We start from the raw sequence: 13,584 nt of genomic DNA on the forward strand, positions 1-13,584 counted from the left end.
AATTACAGTGACTCATCTGCAAATGTATAATGCTTAAACATTTAAAGAAATCAAAGAGAAATTTTATCCAATACTTATTTCTCTCTGTTTGTGTAATTTTTGTCATGTATCATTTTATTGAGGATGGACAGGATTCGAAATGAGTTTATTAGAGGGACAGCCCATGTAGGATGTTTTGGAGACAAGGTGAGGGAGGCGAGATTGAGATAGTTTGGACATGTGCAGAGAAGGGACATGAGTTATATTGGTAGAAGAATGCTGAGGAGGAGCCACCAGGTAGGAGGAAAAAAGGAAGACCAAGGAGGAGGTTCATGGATGTGGTGAGGGAAGACATGCAGGTAGTTGGTGTGAAAGAGGCAAATGTAGAGGACAGGGTGGTATGGAGACGGATGATCCGCTGTGGCGACCCCTAATGGGAGCAGTCGAAAGAAGAAGAAGAAAATCATTTTATTGAACATGTTACAATTCAAAACCTTTTACTCTCCACATTTAAGCTTTCAACCTACACTGTATGGATAAATGTATTGGGACACCTGCCTTTTCCAACTGAATGTGATTCTTTCCTAAAATGCTTTCACAAAATTGGAGGTACCAAATTGTATAGCATGTCTTTGGATGGGGTAGAATTAAATTTTTCCTTCACTTGAACAAGGAGACCCAAACATGTTCCAGCATGACAATGTCCTTGTGCACAAAGTTTCACTCCAACCCATAAAAATATGGTTTATGTATTGGCCTGCTATAGAGCTCTGATCCAACTCTATTGAACAACTTTGGGATAAACTGAAATGCTACAATAACTGCACCCCAGGCCTTCTCACCTTACATCAGTATTTTATTTTACTAACACCCTTGTGGCTGAATGAGCACAAATCTCCACTAGCACACTCTTGAAACACTAGTAAAACATCGTCCTAGACTGGAAGTTATTATAACAGCAAATGCAGACTAAATGTGGAAAGGGATGTTCAAAAAGCACTCACAAATCTTATGGTTAGGTTTCCACAAACATTTTCCATGTAGTTATTAACTATGTGCAAGGCATTGAATCAAATCCACAACAATTTGTGTGTAAGAGCAATTGTGTGAAAGCTGTTTTTTTCTCTTTTTTACATTTAACTTCATAAAGTACATTCACCTGTGAGAATTTTAAAAGATTTTCATTGCAGAGTAATTTTTTGTGCTAATAATAATAATAGAATGGGATAGACAAAACTGAAGCATTAAACTGAGGTACTTGAAATCCCTTGCTTGACCAGCAGACCACATCATACAAATGCTTGCTGGTCAGAACAGACTTAATAACCCCAGTAACCTGCTGCACACAATAAAAGATGTGAATCTCTTTACAAAAATAATATGGTGTATTGTCTATTACAATGCATGTTTAGCCAAAAAAAAGTTTTTATACTCTTTTTAAAAACTTACTTCATAATGTTTTACACATGTCTATTTATATAAAGCACCATTTATATCCAATATAATCTCAAGGTGCTTTACATAAAGCTATAAGGCTGAATTTAAAGTAGAAAATAAAAAGTGATGTCTTTTTTTTTTCTTTTCAATGTCTGTTCCACAGTTAGAGTGATCATAAAATCTGTGCGGCCTTAAAAAGCCCATAATAAATTACATCGTGTAAGATTATCAGCAGAAGAGAGAAAAGTAAGAGAGAGCGCAATGTACAATTTATTATGTATTCAGCGTACAATTAATTATGTATTCAATGGAAATGTGGTGAATCATTGGACATACAACTTCCAGTGCCTTTCCATACAAACATCTTGAGGTAAAAAAAAAATGTCTTTCTGTCATTTTTTTCACAGATGAAACCACTCTGGAGGCCGGGATACGGGTTCAGATTCATAGTCAAAACGAACCTCCTTACATCCATGAGCTGGGATTTGGGGTCTCACCAGGATTCCAAACCTTCGTGTCCTGCCAGGAACAGAGGGTATGCTCCAGTCCATGTGTATGCTCCAGTAACTTTTGAATGATTCTTTTAAATGACCTTATATAAATTACATATATAATAATATATAGAAATTATACCTATAGAACTTATATATCTTTTAAATAAACTTATATATAACTTTTAAAATAGTAATAATTATTCTGACAAACAAAAGGAAAAACAAGGATGCACACATATAGCTCCCATGAGAGATAAAGCATTTATTTATTTATTTATTTGGCCTATATTTTATATTATCCAAGGGATTTTTTTTTAATACTGAGAAAGTAAAGATGAGAGAAAAAGAGCCATTGATTGCCACCAAGGGACAGCTTATGGTTAAAGTCTTTGATCATGTCCAAGTCCAAATTACTAGCACAGGACCTTTACTGCAGTGCAATGCCACTCCTCCTGACTCAAATAATACACTATGTGGACAAAAGTATTTGGGACGTATGACTTTTCCAGCCATGTGTGGTTCTTCCACAAACTGTTGACCACAAATTTGGAGGTAAACAATTGTATAAATGTCTTTGAATGTGGTAGCATAACATTTTTCTCTTTAATTGAACTAGGAGAATTAAACTTTTTCCAGCATGACAAGAAATCCATGCACAAAGCCAGCTTTAAGAAGATATGGTTTACATGGGTTGCAGTGGAAGATTTTAAGTGTTCTGCTATAAATCTCTGACAACCCTCAACCCTGTTGGAGAACTTTGGCGATGAACTTGAATACTGAATGCAGCCCAGGTCTCCTCACTTTACTTTACTAACACCCTTGAGGCTAAATGAGCACACGCCAAAATCTAGAGGAACATCCTCCCAGAAAAGTGGAGGCCATTATAACAGCAAATACGGCTAAATGTGGAATTGGATGTAAATGCGAATCTTATGGACAGGTGAACACAAACTGTTATCCATATAGTCTACAAAAACATTTTACCAAACTTTCAAACGTGTCATTGTGTTACGCAAATTAGGCATGCAACCAGTTCTGCATTCAATACTCAAAATGAACAGATAATGTAGAAATAGGTAGAAATACAGGTGCACTTGGATTTTTTTCTTTGTTTTTGCTTTGTTTTACTTTTTTGCCCATATTGCGCACATCTGTTTAAGACTATGATGTGCAGCAATCGAAAAGTGATGCAACCAAAATAATGAAAAAAAAGCAACATTTACTTTTAGATATGAAGCTCACAGAATAAAAAAAAGAGCACATTCATTAAAACCGCTCGCTGGAACCGTTATTGGAAAAACGCTGCTGCTGCGAATGGCCTCATATGGACAGCCTAAAGATACACTTAGATGATGGCTTTAGACTGCAATTGATACCAATAGTTTTACTATGATAGCTTTAGGACTGCAATTGCCACAAGGCCTCCATCAGCATACAGTTCACAACTTCAACAAAACAGACTTTATATTAAAAGTATAATGAATGTACTGGTTACACAATTGCACTTATTGACAATATAGCCCACAGGTATAAAAGGAAATTATTTATAATCCTTCTATCCTATGCAACCCGGATGAATATATTTTCCCTTTTTTTCTGGTTCCTCTCAAGATTTCTTACTCTTGTCTTTTCAGGTTGAATTCTGATTATATTTTGGGAAACAGAACCAGCTGAATACATCAAAAAACTTTGCAAGTACAAATAACTGCATGAGTGGAATAAAAAAAAAAAAACACCCTGTGTGAGACCCATCTTGAGACTAATTATAAAGTGTTAAGTGAACGTTTCAGCAAAAACATTTAGGCTATGCCTATTTTTAAAATGGAATGCTGGTAGATAAAAAAGCACAAAACAAAACCAACAGATATGGGTAGTGTCATTTAGTGTCAAGTTTGTAACCCGTTTAAGCGTTTTAACTTCCTCCACGCTTTGTGTTTTTTGGATTCCACCTGTGTCTTCAGAGCATTTTTGTCCATTTTCAAAAAATTGTTGCATGTATTTTAATGTTTAGTGAACAGTTTCAAAATGTTCTGGGTCTGGCCTACAACTTCAGTTCAGTTTTAGGTTATGGTTGTACCGAACCCAATGACAACATATACACTATAAGGATTAAAGTTAATACTTAAATGCTTTTTGAACATCCCATACAACATTAAGACCCCGTTTGTTGTTATAATATCTCCCACTCTTATGGGAAGATGTTCCACTAGATTTTGGACTGTGAAGATTTGTGCTCATTCAGACACAAGGGCATTAGTAAAGTCAGGTATGGTGAGGAGGCCTGGGGTGCTGATTTTCCAATTCATCCCAAAGGTGTTCGATGGAGTTAATGTCAGAGCTCTATAGAGCCACTCATGATCTTTCCCCCCACCCCATGTAAACCATATCTTAATGGAGCTCATTGCACAGGGGCATCGTAATGCTGGAACAGTATTGGGTCTCCTAGTTCAAGTGAAGGGAAAATTTAATGTTACAACATCTAAAAACATTTGATACAATTGTCTGCATCCAAATTTGTGGTTACAGTTTGTGGATAAGCCACATAAGGCTGGAAAAGTCAGGTGTCCCAATACTTTTGTACATATAAAGGCTTAGGGAGGCTAGGCTAGGTTTCTGCTTGACTTCCCTTTTTTTGCATTACAGGTTGTGTAGGATGTGCAAATTGTTCAAAATGTAACCTTACAAAGAGATCTCCTCCTCTAACACTCTCTGTGTTTAATCATCCCTTTAGCTGTCGTACCTGCCGCAGCCATGGGGAAACTGCCGTGCGTCGTCAGAGCCAGTGATCCCCGGGTATGACACCTACAGCGTGAGTGCCTGCAGGCTGCACTGTGAGAGCGTCCATGTGCAGAGAGAGTGCAACTGTCGGATGATACATATGCCAGGTGCGTGCCTGTTAATAAGCACGTATGTATACATGCTCACGTACTCAATAAGCTGCTATTAATGTGCACTTCTTGTCTGTAAACTCGCTCTTATTGACTGGCAGGGGCCAGTCAGTAGACCATCAATCATCCTCACACTTGTCACTCAAAGCATCTGCCAGAAATGGGATTTCGGGGACATTTATGTAATGAGCTTTCCACTTAGATGAGCCAGTCATATGCAAGAATGACATACCTCATTGGCATTCATGCTTTCAGGATCCTGACCTCTTTCCTTGCCACTGCCTTTTCTATCATTCTTGTCTAATCGTTATAATTATTTTTTTTTTGAAGAAGAAGAAAGTGACTGGCCTGAGCGCATTAATCGGATTATATTTTATAAATAAGTATAAATCATCCATTCATTTACTGACCTTGTCATATCTATTCATCTTTCTATAAACCATCGAATCATATCTATGTACATCATTTCTATTCATGCAATGCTGCATTCAGACCATAGGCTTTTTAACACAAACAAACGGCTTTCGTTGCAGGAACGGCAGATATCTGTACGCCATCAAAAGTGAAATGTGTCGACCGAGCACTTGGTAAGGCCTTCTTCAATAAAAGAATATATTAATATTCACTTGATCCTTTATGCCACTAGATTTAACTTAATCCTTCAACAGTGGTTTATATTATCTCTATATGTACTGAATTAGTAACTTAAGTGCTTAAGTCTTATTCTATATGTGCTTTAGAGACACATCTCTATTCTCTGTTCCTCATAAAGCGTTGCTGGAGATAAGCGCAGGAGATCCGTGCGTGTGCGAGACGCCGTGTAACGTCACGCGCTATGGAAAAGAGCTCTCTATGGTTAAAATCCCCAGCAAAGGCTCGGCACGCTACCTCTCTCGCAAATACCACAAAACCGAGGAGTATATCAGGTGACTTGCATGAGCACACGCATATTCCAAAACACATTTTCATATCATTTTTTTTTTTTGCGAAGACCAAAATCCAAAACCAAACCAAGTCTTGAAAGGTCACATACACATAAACAAAAGCATATCCTATCTACTAGCTTTTCTAGAGATGCCCAAACCTTTTCCTATGAAGGGACCAAAATCTAATTTGAGAGAGGTCCATGGGCCAAAAGGAACTGTTGCATTTTGCAATGGGTCGCCTCATTTTTAATTTTATAACATTTAGAAATAAATAAACATAATCTGTAACCTGTTTTACTAATGCAGTTTTATTTTATAATTTTCTAATTCAATGGAATTAATACCACGAAAGCATAGAAAAAATCCAATCTGTGGTTCAATATTATTCTGAATAAGAAATGAAGATCTTTGTCAATGGCAGTTGTTCCCTTTTCTTCCCTTCGCCCATATATGGCATAGCGGGCCAAATCAAAGGTCACTGTGGGCCAACTTTGAGCCGTAAGCCGTATTTGGACATCTCTGTTCTAGTTAGTTTCTATGATAGAATGAGCTCCTTCCTTAAAAATAATTATCTGTGTATTTAAATACAGCGGCAGAAATAAGCCAAGGGGGAATAAAATCTTTTCGCTGTCCGAGCTTTTCTGATAATCGCGTGGTCTCTCTCGATTTCGCTCACTATTGTTTGCGAAACTGCAATATTAAAAATGAAAATGTAATTTGGCTCCTCCATGCATAGGCTAAATGAAGTAGCGCTTTTTAAATAGATTGCTCCAAATTGAGATTATGTTCGTTCCAGTAATTATTTTTTTCCTTTTCTGTGTTCGCCGCTGACAATCCTTTATTTAGAACAACACAATAAGCGACGTCTCCCTGGGTTTTCTTTTTTTTCACCCAGCCAATAGGATATTAAATGTTTCTATTAAGAATGTCAGAATTTTGCTGCTTATCTCCAATGCTGCAGGGACAACTTCCTCGTCCTGGATGTTTACTTTGAAGCGCTGAACTACGAAACGATCGAGCAGAAGAAAGCATACGACATAGCCGGACTGTTAGGTGGGGTCCTGTCGTGTGCATGCATACTCAGGGTGTTCTTACAATACCATTCACACACCATTTGTTCACTAATACCATATTTTATTTTGTCAAAGCTACAGTAAAGGACAAAATTACCAACCTGAATTACATGCACATAATTTAAAAAGCCACTTAAACACAATACTGATGTAAATGGTCCAATTTTTTGGTTTCCACCAATATTCCTGTGCAGTCAATCTCACAAAAAGCTTTCTTTTGTCTGTTTGATTTTCAGGTGACATTGGAGGCCAGATGGGACTTTTCATTGGAGCCAGTGTTCTCACAATATTAGAGATACTCGATTACATCTATGAGGTAGAGTTTATCATTGTTGTTACACCCTATTGCACCCTCTTTCTAAAAGGATGGTGTGTGCATAGAGTCTTTTGTTAATAATTCAAACAAATGAGAATTGAGTTAAAGACTTTATAATTTTGCTGTTTGCGAAAGTTCTGTGAGTCACATTGATAATCCTGTAATAGGAATTTACCATCAGGGCTGTGTCTGATTGGAAGTCTTTCCTTATTTGGTCAGAAATGTCAAATATAATTGCACACAACTTTACGGGCACTGAAAGAAGCCTGGATACAAGGTGACTTGTAGGATCAAGTCACCAATCAAGAGAGAGACAAATATTCTATTGTATGGTCCTTTTTTATATATTAGCTTTTTTAATTATATTGCTATTCTATGCACAATATGTAAAGCAATGTGCAACGGGGAAAGTGGTAGCTCAATGGTTAAGTTGTTGGACTTGTAATCAGAAGGTTGTAAGTTCAAATCCCAACCAGCTACCTCTACTGGGCCAATAAACAAGGCCCTCGCCTACTCAATTGTAAGTTGCTCTGGATTTGAGCCAATGCCCTACATGTAAATTAGACCACACTTACATTAGTTTTATGGAGAGGTAGTAGCTTAGTGGTTAAGACTTTGGATCTGAAGGTCATGAGCTCAAATCCCAGCCAAGCTGCCACTCGAGGGCCTGCTGAGCAAGGCCTTTAACCCCATAGCTGCTCAGTTGTATGAATGAGATAAATGTAAGTTGCTTGGGATAAGGGCTTCTACCAAATACTGTAAATTTAAATGTTTTAACAAAATACTTAAAAAGCACTTTTTTTTAGTAATCTTGGTTAATAAATACAAATATATATAAACAGAATTTCTGAGGCACCTGACTTTTCCTGTTGTAAAATGTTAAACTTTGAAATGTGGACTGTGACTATCTATCTATCTATCTATCTATCTATCTATCTATCTATCTATCTATCTATCTATCTATCTATCTATCTATCTATCTATCTATCTATCTATCTATCTATCTTATGGTCACTCTCTCACTATCACCGATATTGCGTGCTTTGCTGCCTTTACTTATATTTCTCTCCTTTTTTAAGGTAATCAAACATAGGATCAAAAGACTCTTGAGACCACAAAAATACCAGAACCAGCAGAGCCAGAGGAACCAGACGCAGAGAACAAGGAACCACCGTGATCTGAATTTGAGGGCCCAGCTAACACCAAGCACCATTGCGACAGTAAGACTAGAGGAATTTAAGCCCAGAGTAAGTCCATGGAATGGTTGAGTATTTTATTTGTTTTTATTCATATCAGACGCATTTTACACTGGAAAAGTTCTCAAGTAATTCTTTAAAAGTTTGCTCAAGTATCAAAATGTATGCATCAAGGTTTTTTCCACAAGTTGTCTAATGAACAAATAAGAGCAAATTCTTGCTAGTGGGATTTTGCCAGAGGTGACAAAAGTGCACACATCCTTTACTTAAGTAGAAGTACAGATACTCATGTTTTTAAATACTCGGGTAAAAGTTGAAGTACTGACTATACTTTTTTACTCAAGTGAAAGTAAAGAAGTCTTGGCTCTGACATGTACTTAAGTAAAAAGTAGTTTGTGTCGCCATTATGAGGGAAAAACCCACAAAACGCCACCTAGAGGGTTAATTGTGTAAAACATGGCGGATTTTGTGTTTGATTTGAGACTTGGCGCATAAATAAAAAAAAATAAAACAAAAGTTTACTGATTAAAAATATTTTTATCTGGAGTTTATTTATTTTATATCTAAGTAAGGAAAGGACGTCGTGGATAAATGTATTTTTTTCCGAAGGTTTTAATCTCCCCTCTTTTATATTTAGATATTTATTTATGTATTTACATTTTTTATAAAAATGGTAAAAACAGAAATGCGCGCTGAATTGATGGCGCGTTAATAACATTTAGTGCTGTTTACAATAATTTTAATTTTGACAGCCAAATATAGATATATTAATACAAAACGAATTAAAAATGTTACCGAATGAATGTGTCCAGGCGGAACATCCACATATAGAACACAATCAGAGAAAAGATGATGATGATCATGAATGTGTCTGTTCTCAGTCATGTTTAATCACTGACTCCCTCTGTCTCATCCACATTAACCCCAAACTTCTTACTGCCTTCTGCCTGCTGATTCTTAGCTCCATAAACTAGTCTACATCTGTGGTGAGTGAGAGTCAGGACTTTATACACCAGCGGATTGAAAAAGACACGCATTAACAGGAAATCGGTTGTTCGGCTGAAATCAGCACGCAGTGAAAATAAAAAATATATTTCACCAAATCAATGGATTAAAACTAAAGTAAAAGTAAAAAAGTACAGATATTTGTGTAAAAATGTAATGAGTAAAAGTAAAAAGTTGTCTAAAAAATAAATAGTGGAGTAAAATACTGATACCAGAAAAATCTACTTAAGTACAGTAACGAAGTATTTGTACTCCGTTACTTCCCACCTCTGGATAGATGTGATAGCCTAGTAGGTTAATGTCAGGGTCCCCACGAGGATGAGTTTGAGAGTTTGATTCCTGGTCGAGCTGGTTGCTGTGTTGGTAAATAAAACTTCTGGACCTTGTCCACTCTGAAAACATTTCAGTTCTGTCCTTTCTGTGTTGGATTAATTTCTTGATTTCCTGGTCTTTAATGAAAGATAACTCCACCAAAAAAAAAAAAAAAAAAAAGCACTGTGGTAGCTCAGTGGGTTAAGGCTTGTGCCTGAACATGGTCCTTAATATAGTCCACGCTGGTGATAAGGTTTCAAAGCCAGTCCTACATGCCTTCTTTCTTACTGCGCTGGCATGAAACAAAGTATGAACCCTCCAAAAAAGCACACATGCTTTTCAGCAGTGGTCGCTCAGTGTTTTAAGGCTTGTGCCTCATCTAAACATGCTTTCCAATCTGATCTCTTCCATGGTTCAGTGGGTTAAGGCTGGTGCCTCATTGAAGTCCTAGACTTAACACTTGACCCACACTCATTACTCATCTCAGCTCATTCAACCATCATTTATTTATTATTATTTATACTCTACCGTACTACACTGTTTACATGCTGTTTTTTGCACCGATGGCTCTATTATACCGTTTACATGCTGTTTTTTGCACCTTTACTGTTTCTTATTACACTATACTGTTATTATAGTATACTGTTTACATGCTGTCTTTTGCACCTCTTGACTGCTGCTGTTTTTTGCACTACATTGTGTCTGTTTATAATTAGTACCGGGTAAAGTTTTACAGTTCTCCTCATACAGTACTGTATATTCAGAGTATACAGTAGGTTTACTAGTTGGCGCTATCTCAGGTTTTGTGTCTTGACTTGTGTTTGTCTTGTGTTTTCTGTCTGCACTGTCTGTCTGTATTGTTTTTTGTCTGCACTGTTTGCACTAGGTTGCACTCGATGCACTTGATGTAGCTTGTTGTAGTTTAGTGTAGCTCCAGGGTTCCGGAGGAACGTTGTCTCATTTTTAGTGTGTACTGTGTAACACTGTGTACAGTAGAAATGACAATAAAAGCCTCTTGACTTGACTTGACTTAATATTGAGGATCAGGGTTTGAATCCTGCTTTCTGCCTGCTAGTTGCGATGTAGGTTATGTTTCTGCTTCCTAAATCTTTCTTTAGCTTTATATTCTTGTGTTGATGGTTTAAAGGTAGATAGACCTGCTCTAAACAAACTTTCTGGACTGGCTTCCCTGATGGTTCAGTGGATTAAATCAGGTGTCTTGCTTTTGGTGGGGTTCAGGGTTCGAATCCTGGTTTCTGCCTGCCAGTCACGATCAGGATTCACTTCCTACATCTTTCTTTAGCGATATATTTTTGTTTTTAATGGGTTGAAAAGAAAGATAGACCTGCTCTAAACAAGCCTCCTAGTCTGTCCTCACCGATGGTTCAATGGGTTCATGTTGGTAGCTTGCTGGTGGTGGGGATCATGGTTCGAATCCTGCTTTCTTCCTGCTAGTTACAATGTAGGTTCAACTTGTGCTGCTTACATCTGTATTCCTACATCTTTCTTTAGCGTTAAATTCTTGTGTTGATGGTTTGAAAAGAATGATAGACCTGCTCTAATCAAGCTTCCCATCCTGTTTTTTTTTTTACTGATAGCTTAGTGGGTTAAGGCTGGTACTTTGCTAATGTTGGTGGTCAGGGTTCAAACCTGGCTTTCTGTCTGCTACTCATGAGGTAGGTTAAATTCCTGATTCCTACGTCTTCATATTCTTGTTTTGATGGGTCAAAAAGAAAGATAGACCTGCTCTAAACAAGATTTCCAGCAAGATTTCCAACAAGATTTGTCCTTCCTGATGGTTTAGTGGGTTAATGCTGGTGCCTTGCTAATGGTGTGACTCAGGGTTCGAATCCTGCTTTGTCCCTGCTATTCACGATATGGGATTGCCTCCTACGTCTGTCTGTAGCATTATATTCTTGTGTTGATGGTTTGAAAGAAAAGATAGACCTGCTCTAAACAATCGTTGTAGCCAGTCCTTCCCGATGGTTCAGTGGGTTAAGACTGGTTTTTCGCTGTTGGTTGGGGTTCAGGGTTCGAATCCTGCTTTCTGTGTTTCTGTCTGGTCTGAATTTCTTGCTTTGAAGCATGAAACGAAGGATAAACCCCCAAAAAAAAGAAGGTGTGTTGTGGGACATGATGGCTTTGTGATAAAAGCCTTGCCTCTGAGCTCAGAGGTTGCTGGTTCGAATCTGGCTTGTCCCCACACTGGGTAAACTGTGTGGAAAGTAGTGTGTGGTGAGCAATGGAGTGGTTGACTGTGAACAAAGGTTGTGAGGACCTGTTGCTTCACAACCTCAGAAAAAGTAAATGTGATAGGTTTTTGCCAAAATTTTTCCCTATATCTGCAAAACTAAGTCGATACTTTTTTGGACGCTTTTGCTTCATAACCCCCTGTTTTCAGCTTCTCAGACGCTGGGGGGGCAGATGCCCGGATATTGCCCCCCTGCTTTAGGATACACCCTCCGAATCCGAATCCACATCCAACCTTCCACGCAGCCATTCCTGACACCTTCCACACTCTTAACTTTGAGCCCTGGCCGGGTTTTGAACCGGCAACCTCTCAACCCAGAGGTAAAGCTCTTCCAATTGAGCCACAGGATCTCCTGCAAGAACCTGATTTTTAGGACCTTTTTTGGTTCTTTTTTAAAACTTTTTAAACAATTTAAAGGAAAGCTAAGCGGTAGGAATCGAACCGGGTGAGTCAGATAGCAGCGACCACTTCACTGATCATTACGTCAACACAGGAAAGGCAAACAAGCCTTTGCTTATTGGACTCTTTCTATAGTTAGGAGACCAGTGTTTTATCTTAGATCATGATGGTAGAGGGTCAAAACTTCTCCTTCCTGTACATTCTCTCAGTAACCGGAAGTCTATAAGAAGTGACTCAGGTACAAGAACCACATCTACAACACCTGCACCACTGATATACCATGATTTACCAGCAACCAATTTTAATTACCTTTCATTGTTCTGTTTTTCAAAACTTCTTATAATGTTAAATATTAAACTAGAGGTAAGAACCAAACCAGGGAAGTCTTTCATCATAGATCGCTAATGGCATTACTTCAAAACTCAAAACTTTGTTAGACATGTAAATAAGCAGGAAAGACAGAGACAAAGACAAAGAGACACAGACACAGCTTTACAAAGAGTGAGAAACAAATAGAGAGACAGCAAGAGAGAGACATATACAGTGAGACAGAGACATTTACTAAAAGAGACACAGAGACAATTAGATAGAGAAAATAGAGAGACAAAGATAGCGAGATATAGCCACTTCCTGTTGGAAGTGTTTATCTAGCGACTCTTAATGATCTAATTTACTAAATGAGCAGTAGTGAGTTAAGGGCTTGCTCAGGTGCCCAAAACTGGCAGCTTGGAGGTGTTAAACATGTATCATATTTACAGCATGTGATATATATGTAAGCATATGTACAGTGATTAAATATAAAGGCTATATCAGTGCAGAGACGTGTGGACATCATTAAGAGCCTTTGCTATGTTTCCACACGGACAGTTAATGAGGTGATACCGGAGAGACTGCACCTCTTCAAGTCAAGTCAGGAAGCTTATATATAGAAAATTATAGACATTTTACAGATTAGAATGATGTATTGTTTTTATCTGTACGATCAATAAAGACAGTAATTTAAGTTTGTGTCGCCATTATGAGGGAAAAACCCACAAAACTCCACCTAGAGTGTTAATGGTGTGAATCATGGCGGATTTTGGTGTTTGATTTGAGACTTGGCGCAGAAATAAAACAAAAGTTTACTGATTAAAAATATTTTTATCTGGAGTTTATTTATTTCTTTTAGATCTAAGTAAAGAAAGGACGTCGTGGATAAATGTATTTTTTGCCAAAGGTTTAAATTTCGGCTCTTTTTTATTTAGTTATTTATTTATGTATTTACATTTTTTATAAAAATGGTGAAACAGAAATATATATATATATATA

The 13,584-nt window shown here is 37.5% G+C and overlaps 1 protein-coding gene across 1 annotated transcript in view; it reads left to right on the forward strand.

Annotated features, from left to right (window-relative positions):
• asic4b (acid-sensing (proton-gated) ion channel family member 4b) overlaps window positions 1–13,584 on the forward strand; it is a 57,316-nt gene that overhangs the window by 37,416 nt on the left and 6,316 nt on the right. Inside the window, exons 3-9 of the mRNA XM_046852688.1 lie at window positions 1,824–1,951; window positions 4,642–4,795; window positions 5,332–5,385; window positions 5,571–5,724; window positions 6,686–6,777; window positions 7,034–7,113; window positions 8,193–8,360. Of these exons, the coding sequence (XP_046708644.1) occupies window positions 1,824–1,951; window positions 4,642–4,795; window positions 5,332–5,385; window positions 5,571–5,724; window positions 6,686–6,777; window positions 7,034–7,113; window positions 8,193–8,360 (830 nt within the window). The remainder of the gene's footprint in view (window positions 1–1,823; window positions 1,952–4,641; window positions 4,796–5,331; window positions 5,386–5,570; window positions 5,725–6,685; window positions 6,778–7,033; window positions 7,114–8,192; window positions 8,361–13,584) is intronic.

Source organism: Silurus meridionalis, chromosome 1 (genome assembly GCF_014805685.1).
Source record: "Silurus meridionalis isolate SWU-2019-XX chromosome 1, ASM1480568v1, whole genome shotgun sequence".
In the NCBI taxonomy this organism is placed as follows: domain Eukaryota; kingdom Metazoa; phylum Chordata; class Actinopteri; order Siluriformes; family Siluridae; genus Silurus; species Silurus meridionalis.